The 20,025-nt window shown below is 37.8% G+C and overlaps 1 protein-coding gene across 2 annotated transcripts; it reads right to left on the reverse strand.

Annotated features, from left to right (window-relative positions):
• Positions 1-364: 364 nt before the first annotated feature.
• Positions 365-19,999, reverse strand: NSUN2 (NOP2/Sun RNA methyltransferase 2). 2 transcript variants are annotated; one of them, XM_074825578.1, is made up of 19 exons: positions 19,826-19,999; positions 19,599-19,756; positions 19,363-19,467; positions 19,140-19,245; positions 18,462-18,533; positions 15,771-15,855; positions 14,766-14,958; positions 14,286-14,360; positions 13,009-13,139; positions 10,405-10,478; positions 7,561-7,691; positions 6,860-6,956; positions 5,594-5,760; positions 4,975-5,067; positions 4,452-4,587; positions 2,865-2,945; positions 2,500-2,638; positions 1,597-1,636; positions 365-929 (listed from the first exon to the last, which is right to left on the reverse strand). In XM_074825578.1, exons 1-19 carry the CDS (start codon positions 19,913-19,915, stop codon positions 524-526), a joined length of 2,379 nt encoding a protein of 792 aa, XP_074681679.1. In that variant the 5' UTR covers positions 19,916-19,999; the 3' UTR covers positions 365-523. The 2 variants fall into 2 exon arrangements, with proteins under 2 accessions (XP_074681679.1, XP_074681671.1); XM_074825570.1 differs by having other exon boundaries at positions 5,594-5,769.
• Between the last annotated feature and the right edge of the window lie 26 nt (positions 20,000-20,025).

Genomic DNA, 20,025 nt, shown 5'->3' on the forward strand with positions numbered 1-20,025 from the left:
GGTTTTATTTTGAATAAACCACATTGTTATTTAGATATCCTATATGTGCATTTGTATGGATAGTCGCACTGATTCCCTTATCCATTAAAGAAGCTGTGTAAGTAGTAATCAGATTGGGTGGTAGGTGGGGTAAGCAATCTTAAGAGAAAAAGTGTTCTTCTAGAACTTACGGGCTTTGAATGAAACGCCAGTTTTTTCTGCTGAAGGAATTCTTGACCGGTTACACAGTCAGTTCATTTGAACATACCACTATTCCATTTCAAATACGAGCTTTAGATTTTACTGGTGCATGGTCCATTGCCAGCAACAGACACACAAACCCACCAGTAATACAGAGCTTAAAATGGTAAAAAGAAGACACATCTGAAGAGAAATCTCTTTATAGTTTTCATTTAAAAAATAAAATAGGTGAAACTTTAAGAACATCCCATTCCAACCGAAATGTTAAAATACACTTCCATGCTAAAAGCAAAAGTCTGGATGTGAGCCTCGTGGAAGCTGCCAAGTTAATAGAGAAAGAAGCCTAATCTTTCACATTACTCGTATCCGTGTCTTTGCTTTCCTGGCTTACATGACTGTTGGCATTTTTACTAGATTGATCTAAATCCTCCATTTTATTTTCCACTTCCATAGCACTGCTTTCCACCGGACTGTGGGAAGATTCTTCACCTGTTTCTGCTTCCATTTTTATGACTAAATCATGTTCTTTATCTTCCACATCCATTCCCTCCTCTGTTTGTGCCAGCCTATGTTGAACTTCTTCCCCCGTTTTACTTTCAGATTCCTCCTCTTTCCTCTTTGCTTTAAACACTTCAACTCCCATCATCCTCAGGTAATGAAGTCTCTCATTCTTGGGCACAAAGGCACGGAGTGATGTCTTTCCTTGCCAACCACACAGCACTATGGGACACTGAAGATCATCAGGTTTTCTACAAACAAGCAGTTACGTTCAGTAAACTATGAGAAAGTTAATCTTCAAAACTTAATTTTATAGCCATACCCTGATAAGTGTGTGCACAGTCTTTAGTAGTGAATGTATTTTATAACTATTCATAGCAGATGCAAGTACTTTGGTCTTAACTTTAGTATCTAAACAGGTACCCGTTTGTCTACAAGTATGCAAGCAAAAAAAATAAAGCTTAATGCTACAAAATTTCTGCAACAACCAAAATAATTTTCTGGCTCTGGTTTCAAAACTAATATAAGCAATAGTGAGATGAAAGTTTACATTTAAAAAGTTCTCAAGAGCTTCTAATACTACTTGGTCAACAAAAACGAACAACAAAAAAGTTTAGCTATTTCTATTCCAAATGCTGGACTTCATGGGAAATGCAAACAAACAAAAACGTCCCATGCAATGATACTGTGAACCTCTGGCAGAACTACTAGCTCTCCTTTATAAAGCTCAACCCTACAATTGTTTTAAGAATACAAAGGCAAGGTAGATTCTTTCCTTGTTATATTCTTTGTATCCTGTCTGGCTTTACTGTTAACCTCACTGCATCTCTGTGCCTCCACTTCTGTTTCTGCTGACTGAAAAAAAATTCTTGTCCAAGTTTTAAAACTGCGTAAATGAAAGACAACATATCTACTTACTCAGGGTCTGGGTCGTACTTCAGAACTATACTTCCCATTGCTATAGGGAAGGGGAGTGGCAGGAACAAAAACAAAAAACAGATGTGTTACTTGGTACAATGTTAAGATGACTGTAATTTGAAAAAGTTCAAGAAAACAAATTTTTGGACAGCCACACAGCATAAGCTGGTTAGCAGTTATCTACATCAGTATAGTAAATTATAGACAATATCAGTTTGGAGTTTTTTTTGTTTGCTTGTTTGTTTGTTTGGGGTTTTGTTTTGTTTTTCCCAGACCAAAGTATTTATATAGTTACAAAAGCAACTGCCAACCCTGCTCTCTCCCAAACCCCAAACAAACAAATTAAAACACAAAACCACACAGTGGATTAATTCACTCAGTGAATCTATCATGGAACTTCTACTTAAGACCGAAAACCGGTCTTCATTTCTTTAAACATCCAGCACAGAGGAAATAAAAGTTTAATCTCAGTAGACATTGCTTCTCATATTTAAGAAAATCGAATCTGAGTAACTATATTTGATATGTAAAATAATGACAAACAATTGCAGATGACAAACAGCTTCAGCTGGAGCACTAACGGATATTAAAGACCAGTAGCATATATAAAATTTTTGTTCATCAGATATTTTAAATGCTGCTTCACTGCACTGCTTCACAGAAATGAGAAGTTTGGCAACTCTTCTGTTCTCTGGAGTTCATAAACCTTAAAGGCTGTGATCAGAAAGTACTACAGTTTCTAGTAGCACACTGTTTTTTCAGTAATGCTTACTTACCCTATTAATAAGTACATTTAAGATAAATTTAGTCAGAATTTTTAACAAATACAGTTCATAAGACAGGATTTTCAAAGTCTTCTGCGTACTGTATAATAATTGTCATAGCATAAATTAGAAGGCTTACCCATGTCTTTGACCTTCTTCTGTGTTTCACTGCTAAATTTACTTAAGAATGGATTTTCCTGCGTTAGCAGAATTTTAACATCTTCTATGCAGACATTTATAATCCTTGCATGAATGAATGGATACAGAGTATAAATGCCCTGTTTAATAAATAAATATAATTATTTCAAAATGCAATCTCTACTTTTTGAAGTAAAAATGTTAAAAACAGTATGTCCTTTAGCTGGTATCAGAAAACAATTTTCACGCTTTAAACATACTGAAAACGCAAATTGTCATTAATCTGACAAAGTTAATGCCAGCTGTTCTATAGACTTTAGAGAAAACTAAAGTATCTCCTTTAAAAATATGATGCTATGTAATTACCTCTTGTGCTAATCTGAATGCACATCCAAACTGTTCACCATCACTGTTGCGAGACCAGACTTTTATCCCTGTGTTAATAACCTGCAAACAGCAAAGCCGATAAGCATCATTAAGGGGTATAAATTCTACATTACCACTCTGAACCTTGTTTTTCCTCAACTGTTTGACTAAAAGGAGGAAGAAGGGATAAATGTGCCATAATGTTTGTTCCTTTGCACTGGACACTGAATTAAACTTGTGTGAAAATTCATTCAAGGGAAAAAAGGAATTCCCACTATCAAAACGTAGTTCTCTCTCAACACAAACACCTTTTATTCCTTTCCATGTTGAAAACAGAACACTGTGAGGAAGTGGCAGTCTTAAAGTGAGGGCAATGAACTATTAAGATCTAATTTTAATTTTAGTTTGCATAAGAATTTTCATGGTGATTCTGTGAAAGTCAATCAAGGATGGGATTTTAAAAATGCACAGGTGCTTAGTATTAGGACACTGGACACTACATCCTTTGTGGCTAGTGTAACACACCAGTTTCTTAAAATTTTGTCGATTACGTAGCCATTTCCTGGATGTGGGATAAAAGGGTAATTATTTATCCATCTCAAAGATCTGTTGCAAAGACAGAATGAATATTCTTGGAAATTTTCAAGATTTGACTGCACAAGGCCCCAAACTGTATCTGATCTAGCTTTGAAGTTAGCTCTGCTTGGGGCAGGAAGGCAGCTGGACTAGATGACCTCATTTTAACTTAAAAATATTCAATGAATTTTAAGACAAATATTTAGCATTTACAAGGCTTTTTCCATGGGGAGTCATATAAACAAAAATAAATAATTTTTCTCTCTAATTCACAAAAACTACTTTTTATCCCATTATCATTCAATTTAACAACTTTTCAAAATGTTCAGTTGTTGAAATTACTTTGAAACAATGTCCCCAACTAACACAGCCAGATGAATAATTCAGCTGAAGTTATCCATTATTTTTGGCAGGCTTTTGAAGCTGTTAATAATACTTTTATAATTAACGGACTCATAAAAACAACAGTGTCAACGTAAACTTGTGAAGGTACCTGAAGACCGCATAAAAATGCTGGTACATACAGAACAGTTATATATTCCCTTCCATCTGCCAAAAAGCATACAGATTTTAATCTTGGGGACTGTTATCGACCTCTCAGAGACAACTCCTCATGCCTTTAACAGAGAAGGGATAGAAAGGAACTGCAACAGGGGAGGTTCAGACTGGACATTAGGAAGAAATTTTTCACAGAAAGAGAGGTCAGACAGTGGAAAAGGCTGCCCAGGGAGGTGGTGGAGTCACCATCCCTGGATGTGTTTAAGGGTCGTTTAGATGAGATGCTGAGGGATATGGTATAGGGGAGAACTTTGTAGAGTAGGGCTGATGGTTGGACTTGATGATCCCAAGGGTCTTTTCCAACCTGAATGATTCTGTGATAACATTCATTCAGACTTAAAAAAAAAGGCCTATCAGAGGGCTAACCCTCTATATAAACAATAAGCTCGTCAAAGTTCAAGAAGACATCCACTGATGCTTATGACATGAAAAACCTGAAGAGATGAACCGTACCTTCATCTTCTCACTGTTGTTCAGAAGCACATTCCTTAGCTCCTTAGAAACCATGTACAGCTGTCTCTTCTTTCCTTCTTGAGTTCGAGTTAGTAAATTCATTTTGGGAAATGATGGGTCCAATGCATAGAACTTCCTGTGGCAATAATACTTGTTTTGATTAACTGAACAATGAAATTACATACTCAAAATGCATGGATTAGCCCATTTCCTTGAGTTATCTCTGCAACACTTAACACTTTGGCTCCGAAACACACAGACCAGACTTTCCAAGATACATGACAGCAGAAAAGACAAGCTGTCACAGACACTAAGATACACTCAAAAATTTCCAGTGCAAACTATAGTTGGCTATTCTCATTGAAGGAGAGTTTAAGTGTTGATGAGAGAGGCACCTGGTGCAAAGTTAGGGAAAACATTTTATGTATGACCAACTAGACCCATCTTTTGTGATGAACTGAACTACTAATATTCCTGAACTATTACAATTCTTACTACCAGAACAGAAACATTTTTTTCTTACTGGATAGGAAGGAACAATGGATCATCTTCAGGGAGAAACACAAAAGGGTCTTCTTTAAAACCGAACAACTTCATTTTTTTAGATGGTGGTGGTCTAAACAGAAAATACCATTGCATTGTCAATTTTAGTAAAAGTACTTGGTTTAAAATCAGTATATTCAGTTCATTTAGTCAACGCTTGCCTTATGGTAATGATAGTATGCCAAACAGAATACTGACATTTCCCTGTGCTTCACTAAGACAACACTACCCACAATTTAACTTCCTAGAATGAGGAAGTGAAAGCAGTGCTTGAAAACAGAAACCACAAAAACAAGTAAACAGAGATTTCTGAGGGAGTAATTGCGAAGACAGTAAAGATCTTCCAAAGGTTAACTTCTAAAAGTAGTTTTTTCCTTAACAGACAAGAAAGGACTAACAGACTTACCAATGCTAATAAGAAAAGTGGTTATTTTCCTAACTTGCTGAAATACAAGACATAACGTGGAAACATAGACAACTGAGCAAATTTATTAATTATTCTTGTTTGACTTCTAAATGAGTCCAATAACAAAAGAACTATCAAATACTCAGCAATTATGAAACTGTCATAGGATAAACATTTAGACACAGTCTCTTACCCACATACTCCTTCCTTCTTGCTTTGCTCAGTGTCTGAATTCTGCAATTCTTGAATTTTCTTAGACTCTTCATTTTCAGCAAGCCTTGGTTCTTCAGTAACACATTCAGAACCATTATCTGAATTAGCTGCTGTCACTTCAGTATCTCCTGTTCTTTGTGGTAATTTCTGATGAACCTATTTCAAATTGTAGTATTTTCAACAAAGCAAAAGTAGTATCTAAGTTGTAACAAAAGGTACCTGTTCTCTCTCTGCATGTGCTTAATTCTTATCAATTTGTATGGAAGTGCTTAAACAGATCCATTTAGGGAGTTAATCTGATTACTAAATCAAAATACCATTATAAATTGCATTTACCTCTAGTACTGATCTGGACAGTTTCTTAGCAAATATCCAAGAAAGCTGTTTTGTATCATTTACAAAATCATGTTCAAGCACTCACAGAGAAGATTATTTTAAGTCAGGATCTGCTGCTTTCCTCCTAGCACTCGAAGTGACACACACATGCTGCTGCTGCACACTTTCTCTAAGAGTGCTACAACATAAAACTTTGAACAGCATAAACTATTTGGATGGTGCTTGCTTCTGAATAAATGCTTTCTCCTTACTGCCAGATACATTTTACTCATAGCGTGTTCTAATGAAGCAAATCAAATAAATGAAAACAGCTAAAAGGGATTCACAGACGTTTCTCTCAAAGATATGAGCAATCCAAGAGATCAAATAAATCAATTTAAAATCCCGTTGACAGGATTGTAACAAATGGATTAAAGTCAGACAGCTGAAGCTGCTGGTGCTCCTAACAGTTTTACATCCATTGCCCCTGCTGCTGATCTGCTGGACTAATCTGCTAGTGAATCACTCCTGAGCAACCAGCCACAGAGTAAGATAAACTGAAATCAGAATTAGCTTACACCACAGCAAAGCCTTCAGCAGAGGGACCACTCAGAGCTGAAGGAAGTGACAGGTTTAGCTACCCAATCTAATCCAATTCTGTAATTCTTTCAAAGCCTTAATTTTAGGTTCAAGTTTTATCTTGCTATTGTACTAGGATTTCAAAATCCTCCCCTCCCTTTTTCCTTCCATTTTAAAAGGAAATTTTTTTTTTAAATTTCTTAAGGAGTTTAGGAATTAATTTTTAACTGACACACCGAACTATAACTGAAGGGCGAAACAGTTATAGTATGTTTTTTATTATGTGAGCTTTCAAAAAAATTCCAGAAATCTTATTAAAAGTTAACATTTTAGTTCTTTTAAAAGAAGTTACCTTAGGCTGGCGTTTATTCCATGGCATTGGAGATTTTTTTATTAACACAGCCACAAAGAAACCTCCTGTGTTCTGGTGATGTGGCAATATCCTAAGACTAGAAGGGGGAAAAAAAAAATGTTGCAGTGTATTCATCATCAACATTCAGGCTCTCACAAGTAAGAGAAGTGTCACATTTATACTTGCTTTCAGTGTAAACTAAGTATTCCTAGTAGGATTGTGCAGATTTAATTTATCAAGCTAGAAACAGGATCTAAAATAGAGCATTCTGGCAAAGTAACTTGCATCAGTGCAACGCGTTCACTTCACCATTCAAATTTAAGCTTTAATGACTCATTTCTAAACTCTATTTTTAGAATAGCTATGGAGAGTCTTTTATAACAAATAAGTCACACTGTTAAAATGTTAAAGTTTTACATACTTTTCCAGTAATTTTGGCTATGCATCTCTATTGGATGCAAAGATCTGACCAGTTTGTGTGAGTACTTATTCCTTGTAAGCAACTTCCAATAATTTCTCTCAGTTCACTGGAATTTAAATATTGTGCACTGCCATTACATATGAAGCAATCAAAGTATCCTCAGACCTATACAACCATAGGTCCATACTGCAAGACATTCCTAATCTGACCTAATTATAATTTGTCTACCATCATACAAGGTAATCATCAACGCCTCAAAGCCTACTTTGGGAAAATTTACCAACGCTCTAGATTCATTGCCTGTAGCTTCTCTTCATCTTTTACTGGAAACATAGTGGGACGTATTTGTGTTTGTCTATTTGAAGGCACATCTTTCCAGTCTTCAAACCACTGTCCATCTTTCAGCATTACCTTCAAAGGAGTAAATATAAATACTGTGAAGAATATAGGCCATGATTTTTTAAGTTTTAATTAAAATACTTTCAAACCAAGGTTCGGAGGCAAAAAAGTTATTTTCTGGTACAGCAAATTACGTTTTTTAAAGTGTATTGTTCCTTTGTGCATTCCACATGTCCACTTAAGTGCAGGAGATTCTTGCCAGCTTTACCTCTTTGCTCCACTTTGTACGCTTCAAAAAGCTTCAAAGTGCAGTCGAGTAAAGACTACTGCAGAATCAACTGCAGTGATCTCTGGTAACCCGCTAGAACATACAGAACACCAAAATCCAAAGGAAGGACAGTGGTGGAATATGTAAGAGAATTAGTAAACCATCAGATTTAGGATACACTACTTCTTTTTCTCTATGAGACTGGCTGTGAAACACTCTGCTATGGGCAGCTTCCAAGCAGTATGCAGAGGAAAAGGGATACTGCAGTCTAATAGAGATCAGAAACGAGGAATCCCAGTTTCATTACATAAGATGCAAGAGTGCAACACAACAGCCTGGTAAGCTTAGAGCTTCATGACACAGGTGTACATAGGTCATAGAGACGTTTTCAAGGAAAGTTACTGAACAATGTCCTCATGAATTTTCTAGTGTCTGTGTCTTTATCCAGGACTCAGAACACATCTATAAATCCACTCTAAGATACTGTGTGGACATAATATCACCTCATTCTGTCAAAGGGCCAAAGCTTTTGATGGACTCTTAAGATACAAGCAGAAGGTTAGAGCCACAACTCTTGTAGCAAGGCATTTTGAATGGTATTCTTGCTTAAAGAGCAAAGTGGGGAAAAAAAAAAAAGAACAGGGAAAATTTGACTTCAGAGCTCTAGACGTTTGGTTCTGTACTGGATGCTAGGGCAGTAAGAAAAGTCACAACTAAGGATGGACAGGGCAAATGCATAAAATTAATGGCTGAAATGAAGGCCCGTTTTTGCTGTTAAAGCAACAAAATAGAGAAGTTGCAGCAATGGTAACCTCAGGACTGGCAAGTACAATGAAGTGTTTTCATACATCTCACTGTGACCGACTGGAAGGTTTAAGTGTTCTACTGGAAACTGAAATGTAAGATTTATCTAGATTACAATTTCACTAAAAATGTTAGAATGTTCAGTTTTCGTTTACCAGCCTAAACACACAGTGTAACTGGTAGAATGACAAAGCATCAAAGAATGTGCTGAACTTTTCTCTATTGCACATTTCACTAGCCTCTTGTTAGGGTAGAATGAAGACTAGAAGTGCTGCAGAAGTAGATTACCAGACCTGGAGTTAGAAAGGTCTCTTCCTTCAAGGCTCTGAAATAATTTATTGGAGTTCACTCACTGTCTGGCTTAAGGAGAGAGTACTGAATGCTACTTCCAAGCACCTAAGTGTCCCTTGAACAAAACCTTATTTTTATGCTGTTTCCAGAGATTTACAGTCAACTGATGCTCAGGAATATTCAATGTAATCACTAAGTTGCAGAGCTCCCGCTGAACAGACGTTTCACCAGCAAACAGAAGATTACACCAAGTGAAACCAGCACCAAAGCAAGCAAATACATTCAGTGACAAGCTAGCCAAGGAGGCTTGAAAAACATACAGTAGCAGCAACTAAGGGCTGAAGAAAGTCTTGCAAACTTTCGACAGATTTTATTAGCCTACTTTTAAGAATACTCATTAGTGAGATTTATATTTCAACTGCAAACACAGAAATAAATGTTACAGGGAATACAATATACTCTTAGTTATCTTTGTATATATTTGGTAGCTTTATACAGTACAAAAAAAAAGTAAAATTAAGATCATAGAGCCACAGTTATGCATTTTACATTTATCCTTCAGGTACAAACATACAATTTAAACTTTTGGAACTGTAAGAAAAAAGAAATCAGCTAGTTTCTAAGGTGGATTTCCAATGGCAGAACATAAGCAAATCTTTATTCCATGCATCTTGTTCATTAGCCTACACACAGGCATAAACCTGTAGACTGCCACTGCAAGAGACTAGTGAAATGGTGAGAGAAGACAGAACAACCAATGGTGTTGCAAAGGCACATGCTCATAATTAAAATTTAATCAGAACTTCTTTCTCTACTACCAGGATAGCCTCTACTCTTCTTAATTATACTCTTAACAGGAAGCTGAAGAAGCTTTGGGTGGTTTTGACCCTCCTTACTAGTATGTTTCCAGAACTGAAATCACATAAGGAACAAAATACAGGATTCTATTAATATTTTAGGATTACTCACATCACTGCAGGCTTTATAGCCTATTTTCAGAAGGGGTTTAACAGGTTTTACTTCCAATTGATTCAAATAGACCAGCTAAAGAACTGTAGAATCTAACACTCACAGACTGTAAAGACAGAGGAGGAGGAATACCTCAAAAATTGGCTGAAATTATGTTGCCACCTACAGGCCACATGCACACAACAGAAACGGAATTATATTAACAAAGTAGAGGAAACAGAGCAAAGAAAACGAGAGGAAAAAGAGGAGAGCAGATGAGGAGACAAAAACTTACTATTAGAAAGATTTTTTAGCCCTCTCCCCTAAAATGCTATATTTTCTAAAACTCTAAAGAGGAAATCACTACCATTACTTCAGCTCAGTCTAACGTTTTGAAATGTTACACTTCAAAATTTCCCTAATTTAACACTCTACCGCAGACCAAGAACTTCACAGAAATATCAGGTTAAATACCTTCCATTTTGTAATTCCTGGCATCCTCTTCAAACCTGGTAACTCAGAAGAGACATCAGCAAGTTCTAAGGCACCTGAAATCCCAAGAATATAAAGAGTCTTGAAAACAGAATCTGAGAGTTGTATTCCTAATTAACTTTATAAAATAGTTTTCCTTCAAGTTTTAAGACCATTGCTTTTAAAACTTTCAAGGAACAAAATGTTATACAGTTACTACCATGTAAATTAACACGAAAGATGGTAAGGACTGTTCATAATAACTACTGAAGTTTGCAACCTATAAATTAACCAAAATATAATAGTTAGATACTTTTTGTAGCAGCTGCATAAAGCAATACTCTACAACCTGTATCATTAAACGTCAGTGTTCCAGACAATGCAGTCATAGAAGTTTTTATCCTCACTTACTTAGTATTTGGAATTACTACGCTGATCCAGCATTTTTCAGAGAACTACTCTTTTGGGATGACTAAGCCTTTTAAAACGCGTGATATATTCTCATTTTATGGACTTACAATTTTAATATATTCCAGTGGGAGAGGAAAAAGAATTGACTATTTCTTAAATTGAGAGGAAAATTCTAAACTGTTTAACAGTAAGGTAAGTACTATCAACCTAACAGGACAAAAGGCTATGCCTAAAATATGACAGATTACTAAACATCTATAGAGTATAATTTAATCTAGTGAATACAAACTTTAAGCTGCACCAAGTCCAGAAAGAATGATATAAAAACTTACTGTTTAAATAGGTGATCTCTCTAGAGAATAACCTTAAAATTTCTTTTTTGTGATTCTGAATACTTAAGTTTACAGTTCAGTAGGCTTTTCCTCATGTTGTACACAATTGATCAACCTGTTCTACATGACTAACCATTTCTCTTACAGTGACTGTTTAAGCAAGTCTTTTAAATAAATGACACATGAATTCAGAGACAAATCCCAAAATGACATTTCAAATCTGATTAAATGACGTTTTGAATATTCCTGCCTACCTAGAGCATGACTTCAACTGATGCCTCAAGGCTACATCACACTGATCAGGCACTAAATAGCCTGTCAGAAATACTACCGATTTCCAGTAGAGAAACATGGCACAAAAGTGCCTTTCCCTTATCCTTCAGCCTTAAGGGAAAAGCAATTTCTCCTGTGCTCCACAAGCAGCAGTGAAACTAAGTTAACAGTGAAGAACCAACAAACCTTCTAGACTGACCTGAGCAAATCCCTGAGGTCCAATGCCCCTTGCAGACCACTGCACTACCCCACCCTTCTTTAGCTACACCTATGTTCAAGCCCCAAGGGTAATGTTTGCTCGCTGGGACATGTTACACCCTCCAAGGAAGCCTCAAAATATCTCCACGAGGCAGAGACAAGATCTGAATGCCACAGCCAGTCAAGATCCTTACTTCCAAGTACTGAATTTGCCTCAGATGCTGCAAATGTTGGCCTCCGTTAACATCCATACTGCTTCATGCTCCTATCCAAACTAGTCCTTACTGCCTTCCAATCTTGTCATCGTTAAACTTAACTCTGGCACACTACAGTCTTCAATAAGGCAAGCATACTATAATTTGCTGGAAACATACCTATGTTGTTCTTTCACTCAGTCTGCCAAAGAAAATACCTCTAAATAAAAATGTCCTTTGAATGAAAATTAAATAGTCAGTTCCTAATTATCTGCAGGCATTTTAGCTAAACTGCTGTTCCGGAGACAATGACATTTCGTGCATAATTTGGGGCCAGAATAGTGACTGGCACAAAGAAAACATTACACAAAACAGGCTATTCTACTTCCAGAACCAGCTCAGCTCCAGGAGCAGTACAACTGCTTCTGCTCTGTACAAAGCTCAACTTAACAAAGTCTGTGGAACTTTTCATGCAAAATCCAATTAGATGTCTCCAAAGTTTAGGTTACTGATTCAGAAAAAACAGTGTCCATCAGTTCAAGACCAGAAGTTTGGGCTACTAAACCTACTATCACAAACTGATGCAGTGCAGCTTCTCGGCTCATCTCAATATTTCCATCCCTTGTTACTTCAGATGATGGAGGCTTAACAGCAACTTAAGCAAGCCTTCATACACAAGTCAAAAAAACCCCATGTGCTTAAAGACATTAAAATTCCAAGCATGTTAAAATGTGGGTGAAAGGATGCTACAGGTATCAGTGACTCCCACCTACTGGTGAACAATAATATTCCTCTAATTGCTTAAGTACACTTGGGTTTTTACTCCTATAGCGTACAGCAGTAATGTCCCACACCACATTTTCCAAAGGAAATATGAATGTCAAACACGGATTTCAACCAGTGGAATCCGTTAGCAGAAGCCAGGTAACACAGACTGAATTTCATTGATCTGTAGAAGTCTTCTGTGCATCATTAACACAACTCCTTCAGGTTTTGTATTTGCACCTGATTTAGGCCCATTTAAGAAGACTGCTCATACCAACACCAATGAAATCCTACCCGTACCAGAAAATTGCTGCAGTTTTGCATACTAGAAGCACATACCTACACTAAGCTTATTACTAGTACTATCATAGACATATCCTTTTCTGGGCTGAGAAAAAAAGACTTTCCCACTCTGTCCAAACTCGTGTTCTCACCTTGACTCTTTTCCAGCAGAGATGCGATCACAGCTTCGTTTTCAATAGGATTCAACGAACATGTAGAATATACCATCCTCCCACCTTCTGCCAGCTGTTCAACACCACGGGTTGCAATTCTTAACTGCAATCTAACAGAACACTCTTGGTCAAGTTGGGTATCATTCAGGAACCAGAAATATTTGCCATGAAATTTCTTACAGTTGAGGCTATATTGCAGACACATAACTCTCCATGGACTAAGCCAGCATCTACTGAGTTCCACAGCTGTCACCAGTACACAAATTAAAGTTAGTTTTAAACTAAGTCAGCTTCATGGAGTCTATACTGCAGACACACTCACAACTGAACCTATTAAAACAGCAATTAGGTCAAACATTAACACTACTGCACAATAACTTTTAACATAACATTCTGTACTTTGTTCTTTCTAGTGCCCCATCAAGTTTATTATAAAGTACTCAACACTAGAAAAATAACACCCCAAACCTGACTACTCTTCTCAGAAATCTAGAGTTAAAACGAAGCGCAATCCGACTATTACAAATATTATGAACAACACAGATTAGCTAACATTGGCGTGCTGAGAAAAGTATCACTGAGCCAGATCAGCAGCTTATACCCTACCTGCATACTTACAACTAAAATAAAATCTGCAATTATGAGTGAGTTACCAAGCAGTAACAAGTCACCATAGGTCAGCTGAGTCATGGTAACCGATGGCATCCCCAGCTTGTTACAAATGCACAGTAAAATGTTCTAAGCTTTTTCATCTGTGTTTAAATTGCTGCTTTTTAGCATGTGCCTGCACTGGGCTAAGTGCTCATTTGCCATCAGTTAACATAAATCAATCTCAGGTAGCTGAAACTGTTTATGTATGATCTCAAATATTTTTAAAGACTTTAAAATATTACTATTAAATTTTACAAGTTTCTGAGTTTTCCAACAGTATTTTACCTGCCTAAATGCTAAGAATCCCAACCAAATTAGTTGTTCCCTGTTTTATTAGCCACCTTGTCTAAATTAATTCAGTGAACATTAATATGTCAGATATTCGTAAGAATACAAGCAATTTAGATTCACACACTCCACTCCTCACATCTGAAACACTACACTCTCTCTGGATAGCACATATGCTTTTGATTTGAGAGAAAAGTGGTTCTTCTTAGTCTCTGCTTTGTCATATATTAACATGTGAATGCATGCAGATGTTAAAGCTATGGGAAAAGGAGGAGACAGAAATGAAAGAAGTGCAGATTTGCAATAAGCATTTTTACCCATGGAGCTGCAAACTGTTTTGTGTTGTCCATTTCTTCCATACATCGATGTTTTTCCTCATGGTTCCATCTCCACTGCAACAGAGGTTGAACAGATTTGTATTATTTGTGGGTAAAACTCGTTTCACATCCAAGCAATTTATAGCAGTAAAAAAATAATAGTCCCTGTCCCACCTTAACTAGTTCTCCAATGCTGTACTGTTTGTTTCTACATTATCTTTGCATTTCAGTATCCTGAGTGCGAGTTCAAAATTTGAAGCCCTTCAGCTGACCAAATCTTAAGTACCACTTGGAATGAAAAAATTTCACCTTGATCTGGTAACCCCTTACCTAAGACAATTTAAGGCATTCACCTGTTTTGGAAGTTACTATAAATCATAACTCACTAAGCGACTCAAAAAGCATAACTCAGTAACACAAAAATTCTAGCACTACACTCGGTGAGTTAAATCTCTGTATTGAAAATCATATGCAAGTTACCTGCAGGGGACGTCACATAAAATCCTGTCATAGAAGAGGACCTCTTTTCTTCCATCAACATCTATTTGTAGGTTAGGAATGCTGGAGGCATCATGATTTACCACCATGATGCACGGACTGTTTAATCTCTTAGCCTGATGAACCAGCAAATAGCAGCGCTTGTTGTCAACATCATTAGCAATGACGAAACCCTCTGGGAACATAAGATAGTGGGAAGATGCTCTACTATTCAACAGCTAAATAATTTTACATAGTTTATTGTGTTATCTTCAAAGTTGTGTAAACCTTTCACTAGAGATTTTTACTTAAAAGACTGCTTATGAATAGAGGACCCCTTACTGAACATAAGATAACATGAAGTATGTTGAGGTTTAACTGATGTGTCAAATATAGTCTCAAGAGCTCTAGCTTCCATGCAGTTGCAGTAAGACACAACCAAAGGCCCTTCAACTTTTCACTCTCGAAGTAAAACCTTTGTAACAGAGAAAACCTTCACTGCCACCAAAGGCAATCTCTGTATATCAGCAGATTTCCAGTAGAACGCAGAAAGAATCCACTCGCCCCAACTTCACAAATTCTATTTTCTGCGGGCATTTAACTGAAAGTAAAGATTCTCAAGCTTAAAAAGAGATAACTATCATGACCATTTTAAGTCTAAAGCAGCTTAATCCAGTGTTTGCGGGATACTATTAAAACACAAGGGCTCATGGGCCACCATCTACTAAGTAAACAAGATTTATATACAAAAATTAAGCTCTAATTGCATCTACTGTAGTCTCAACTGCGAAGACATACATATATAATCCAGCTCTCTCCTTCAAGGCAAGGAAGCTCACAGTTTCAAGGAAAAGGTGCGGTACTTCCCACCTCATATCACTCAACCACTTTGGAAATTCAGTATTTAGTTAAATGAAGTTACTTATCTGTGATATTAAAAATAACCCTCTACAAGAAAAAATGGAAATTCAAAATCACAAGAGTGTTTTGTAGTTTTTCCAGACTTACTGGGAAAAGGAACATTCATGTCTGCGTGCAACATTTCAATGAGTTGTGCAGTCTTAGATCCAGGCGCAGCACACATATCTAGAACCTACAAACATCAGAGTTAAAAAAGCGCCCTACCTTGTATTATTTAAGTACTTGAGAAATCTACTATGTGTTCTTGTTTAAATTAAATATTTTGGCATACATTCGCAGAATTATGATTGTTCTCAACACTGATTTGCAAAAACACAAAGTACAGTTCTGTTCTTTGTATGCTTTATCTCTGAGGGTCTAATATGTAAAAAGGACTTTGGTTTGTAGGGAACAAATACATGAGTTGAAAAAAAATTTGAAAGAGAAATCTGAATATAGATACAGAGATGTGGTCCTTTTATCATCTCACAAGCAATTCTGACTGAAGTTAACTGGAACTTTACATATACCCACACATTAAGGGCAAAGTTGCATTCAAGAGCAAGCAGTGTTTCTCTTTTACTATCAGTAAATTAATTAGAGACTATCTGACACAGTTGATTTTATAAAAATGAACTGCTCTCCCTCTCCACACATTTGCATTTTAATGCAAAAAGATCAGGGTAGCATAAACTGCTTGTTTCTATACCCTGGAAGAAGCACTTGGGAAGTATCTGAACTGCCCTCAGGCAGCAGAACAGAACAGCACAGACACCAACACCCGATTTCTAGCATATTTCTCCTGGTTCATCACAAACGTGACCTGTGATCCAGTCATCCGTAGAGTCACTTTCACAGCAAACCATTTGACAGCTACCACTGTTTCCTTAAGTAAGGAAGCTTAGAGTCTTTCCTCTTGCCTAGTTACAGATTTTCAGAAACATATGACTTTATCTTCTGGTCCTTTAGCTCCAGTAAAAGTTGGCTGAAATCATGCAACAGGATAGAAGATGGGCACAGATCTGCTCAGATCCTCATGCAAACTCCTGGCATGAACAAGACTAAACTAGAAGACAGACCCCAGAGAAATGCAAAGAGCATTTACTGAGAGCCCCAGAAAGTGTGATAAGCTCTGCCATGCAGCAGTGAAACACACTCAGTAAGACCGTGTCATACGTGCTGTTTAAAGTAATAGTTGTGACACTACTGGTTTCTACTTACTTTTGTAGATAATGAAGAATAAGTAAGCCTAAACATGCTCTAAAATTGTCCAGCAAACTGATGGTTGAGGGAAAATGAAATTGTGAAAAATAGACTAAAAGCGAACACAACTACAGAGAGGTTTGACAGTCATCAAGCTGATCCTTGTGTAAGATAGGAATCAGTGTGTAAGAAGTGAAGTACAGAAGATGCTGGGTAAGCATGAAAAGTAACCTACAACTCTGGTCATAACAAGCAGCTCAGAGAACAGGGCACTAAGGACCATAAAAGGTCCTCAATAACAGCCAAGGCATCAATACAGCAACTATTTGCTGTCTTGTCACAAGAGAGGATAAAGAACCTATTCTGAGTCTGACTTACGGGCGAATTTGTGAAATCTCACATGCATTTCTGGAAGGTTCTCACTGAAATACAGTCACCAAAGTTAAACATTCAACACAAAAAACGTATACTGCTAGCTTATCATATCCAATGTAAGGTGTGTGCAAAAATATTCTCACAATTTGTGTTTAACGTTAAGTCGAACACATTCACTAGCTGTTCAACTCCAGACAAAACTCAGAATGAACATGTGACACATTAGGACTGAATCTATCACTCAATTCATTACTCATTTAAGAGAGATGAGAAGACCCTGCCTCACATAAAATAGCCATCACCCCATTGGGTTGTGATGAGAACAGATGACAAACTGAAGAGTTATGTATGATAAGTAATGTGAATATAAAAACAGGTATGTACAAATAAGTCTTTAAAACATCTAAGTTAGAAGTCTGAACAACTTAAAATTTTAAGATACAGCATGAAAATTTTAAGAAAGTGCACAACACAGCTGCTTGAGATAGCAAGACACTTCTAACTAGCTCATTAACTTAACAGGTTAAGAGAATAATGCCACCTGACAGATTCATTCTGCCAACAAGCACAGAGTATGAAAACATCACTAACGTCTGAAAAGGAAGTTTGCTACCAGATATCTTCGTTCCTACAATCTGCCATTAGAAAATATCACAGGCATTCCTTAGACACCTCAACTGAAGTTAGCAACCTATACTCTTCAGCCACAATCAACAGCATGTTTCAGCTTGCCCAAATTATTTCGCCTAAGAGATTTATAGAGCAGAAGTTTGCAACTTCTTCAAAAGGCATAGAGTGATGAAAACTACCTGGTAGAGAACATTATAATTTGGATTTGGAAAACTACCTCTATTCACGGTGTGATGGACAGAGGAAGTTAAAAACAGTCACCTATCTTTAAAATATTTCATCTTTAAAATATGAATACATAACTTAGATGCAGCTAAATACCTTTACACTTCAAAAGTAAGATAATGCAACTACTTAAAACCTGTTTTTTACAGGGTATTACATATAGCTGAAAAAGCAGATGTTCTTCTGACAATGTATTTGTGATCTAAACACAGTTGTTTACGTGTGGAAAGCATAAAATGTACCAACACAAACCAGAATTCAGTGCAGATACCAGTGTATCAGCATTGACACCGTCACTGTAATTCGCAGCTTAATCAAACTTATCTTCCAGGAAAAAAATTCTAGTACACAGTATATTCTAGTTACCTTATGATGAGGGTTAACGTTAAGCAGCAGAGGTGGGATCATACTAACAGCCTCCTGACGACTGATATTTCCCTTTAAAGAAAAAAAAAAAAAAAAATCAACAAAAACAATCTCCTTTTTATTCCACAAAAGAATGCATTTGTTTTTCAATTTTTTTTTAAATGTTTATGTAGTAAAATGATAAAGCAACCAAAACCACACTGTTATAAATTTAGGATTAAATTTTGTTAGCATTTAACAAAAAAAACCCAACCCAGTATTTCATCCAATTGAAATTTGAATATCCAATTGATAATTGCATATTTACTCCAATGTTGTTAATTCTACAGATGTAGTTTCTGCTCAAAAGAGATGAGAAACATCCATCACTAAAGGTAAGTCTTGCTATGTACAGATGCACTTTTTACCAGATTTAAACATCTGTTTCCCAACAGTAAGTAATTATTTTACAGGGACTTATTTTCACATTCGCCAACCAAATTGCTATTTAGTTTAGGAGAAACATTTACAACTGAAGTTATGTGCCAGAGTCACAGAATGAATCACTGTCAACAGCAACATAAAATCCAGATTCTTCTGAGCTACTCAACTTCTAAGAGAAAAGGTACAGTCTCAGTTTCTCATAATGCACTGCTCAGGATACGAAAGGAAAAAACCCAAGACCTATCCAAAACTTACACATTCTGTCTCGCTAACCAAAAACTGATGAAACTTTTCCAGTTGTGGAGACTTGCGCAAGATTTTTCTACTCAAGTTAGTGTGCCAGGCTAACTCTTCTGGATACCTGGGGGAAAAAAAGACATGGAAAAAGGGCAGAGGCAAAAGAAAAGAAAGAAACCAACTCGTTGGGCTCGATGTCAGGAATACGCAGGGTGCCTTATTTCACTTCCCGCTCACTTACCAGCTCAGCGACTGCGGCATTTCTACTCTTTGGCCATCTACCTCCAGGTCCTGCAGCTCTCGGAAGTACTTTTCCTTCAAACAGTGGAGAATCTCTTTGGCGTGGCTGCACGGGAGAGAGACCCTCAGAAGGCGACCGGATGACGACACCCCTTCCCCAGACAGCAAATCGCCTCCGCCGTAAAAACGGTGGGTGTTTGCGGGCCCGGCCCCCCCCGCCCGCCCCGGGGCCCCTACCTCCGGTAGCCGGTGATGCGCAGCGTGGCGGGCAGCGGCTCCCTCAGCGCCGCCATGAAGGCGTCCCATTCGCCGGTGGGCACGATGCCCAGCTCCCGGTAGTACCGCTCGAACAGCTCGTTCTCCTTCACGATCTCGGGGTAACCACCGGCCCAGCCCTGAAACACGCCACCACCGTCATCCCCACGGCCCTACCGCTGCGCTCCCCGCCCCGGCCCGGCTCTCACCGCTTGGTCCCCGCCGCCGCCATCCCCGTCCCGCTCCTGCCGCTGCTGCTGCTGCTGCTGCCGCCTGCGGTCGCGCGCCCGGCGGCCCATGGCGGCCAGGCGCCGGCCGAACCCCACCACGCGCCCCGCCGTCGGGCCAACCACTCCCGCCCTGGGAGACTGCGGGGCCAAACACCTGCCCCACCTCGTGCTCGCGGCAC

This window comes from Strix aluco, chromosome 1, assembly GCF_031877795.1.
Source record: "Strix aluco isolate bStrAlu1 chromosome 1, bStrAlu1.hap1, whole genome shotgun sequence".
NCBI classification, from domain to species: domain Eukaryota; kingdom Metazoa; phylum Chordata; class Aves; order Strigiformes; family Strigidae; genus Strix; species Strix aluco.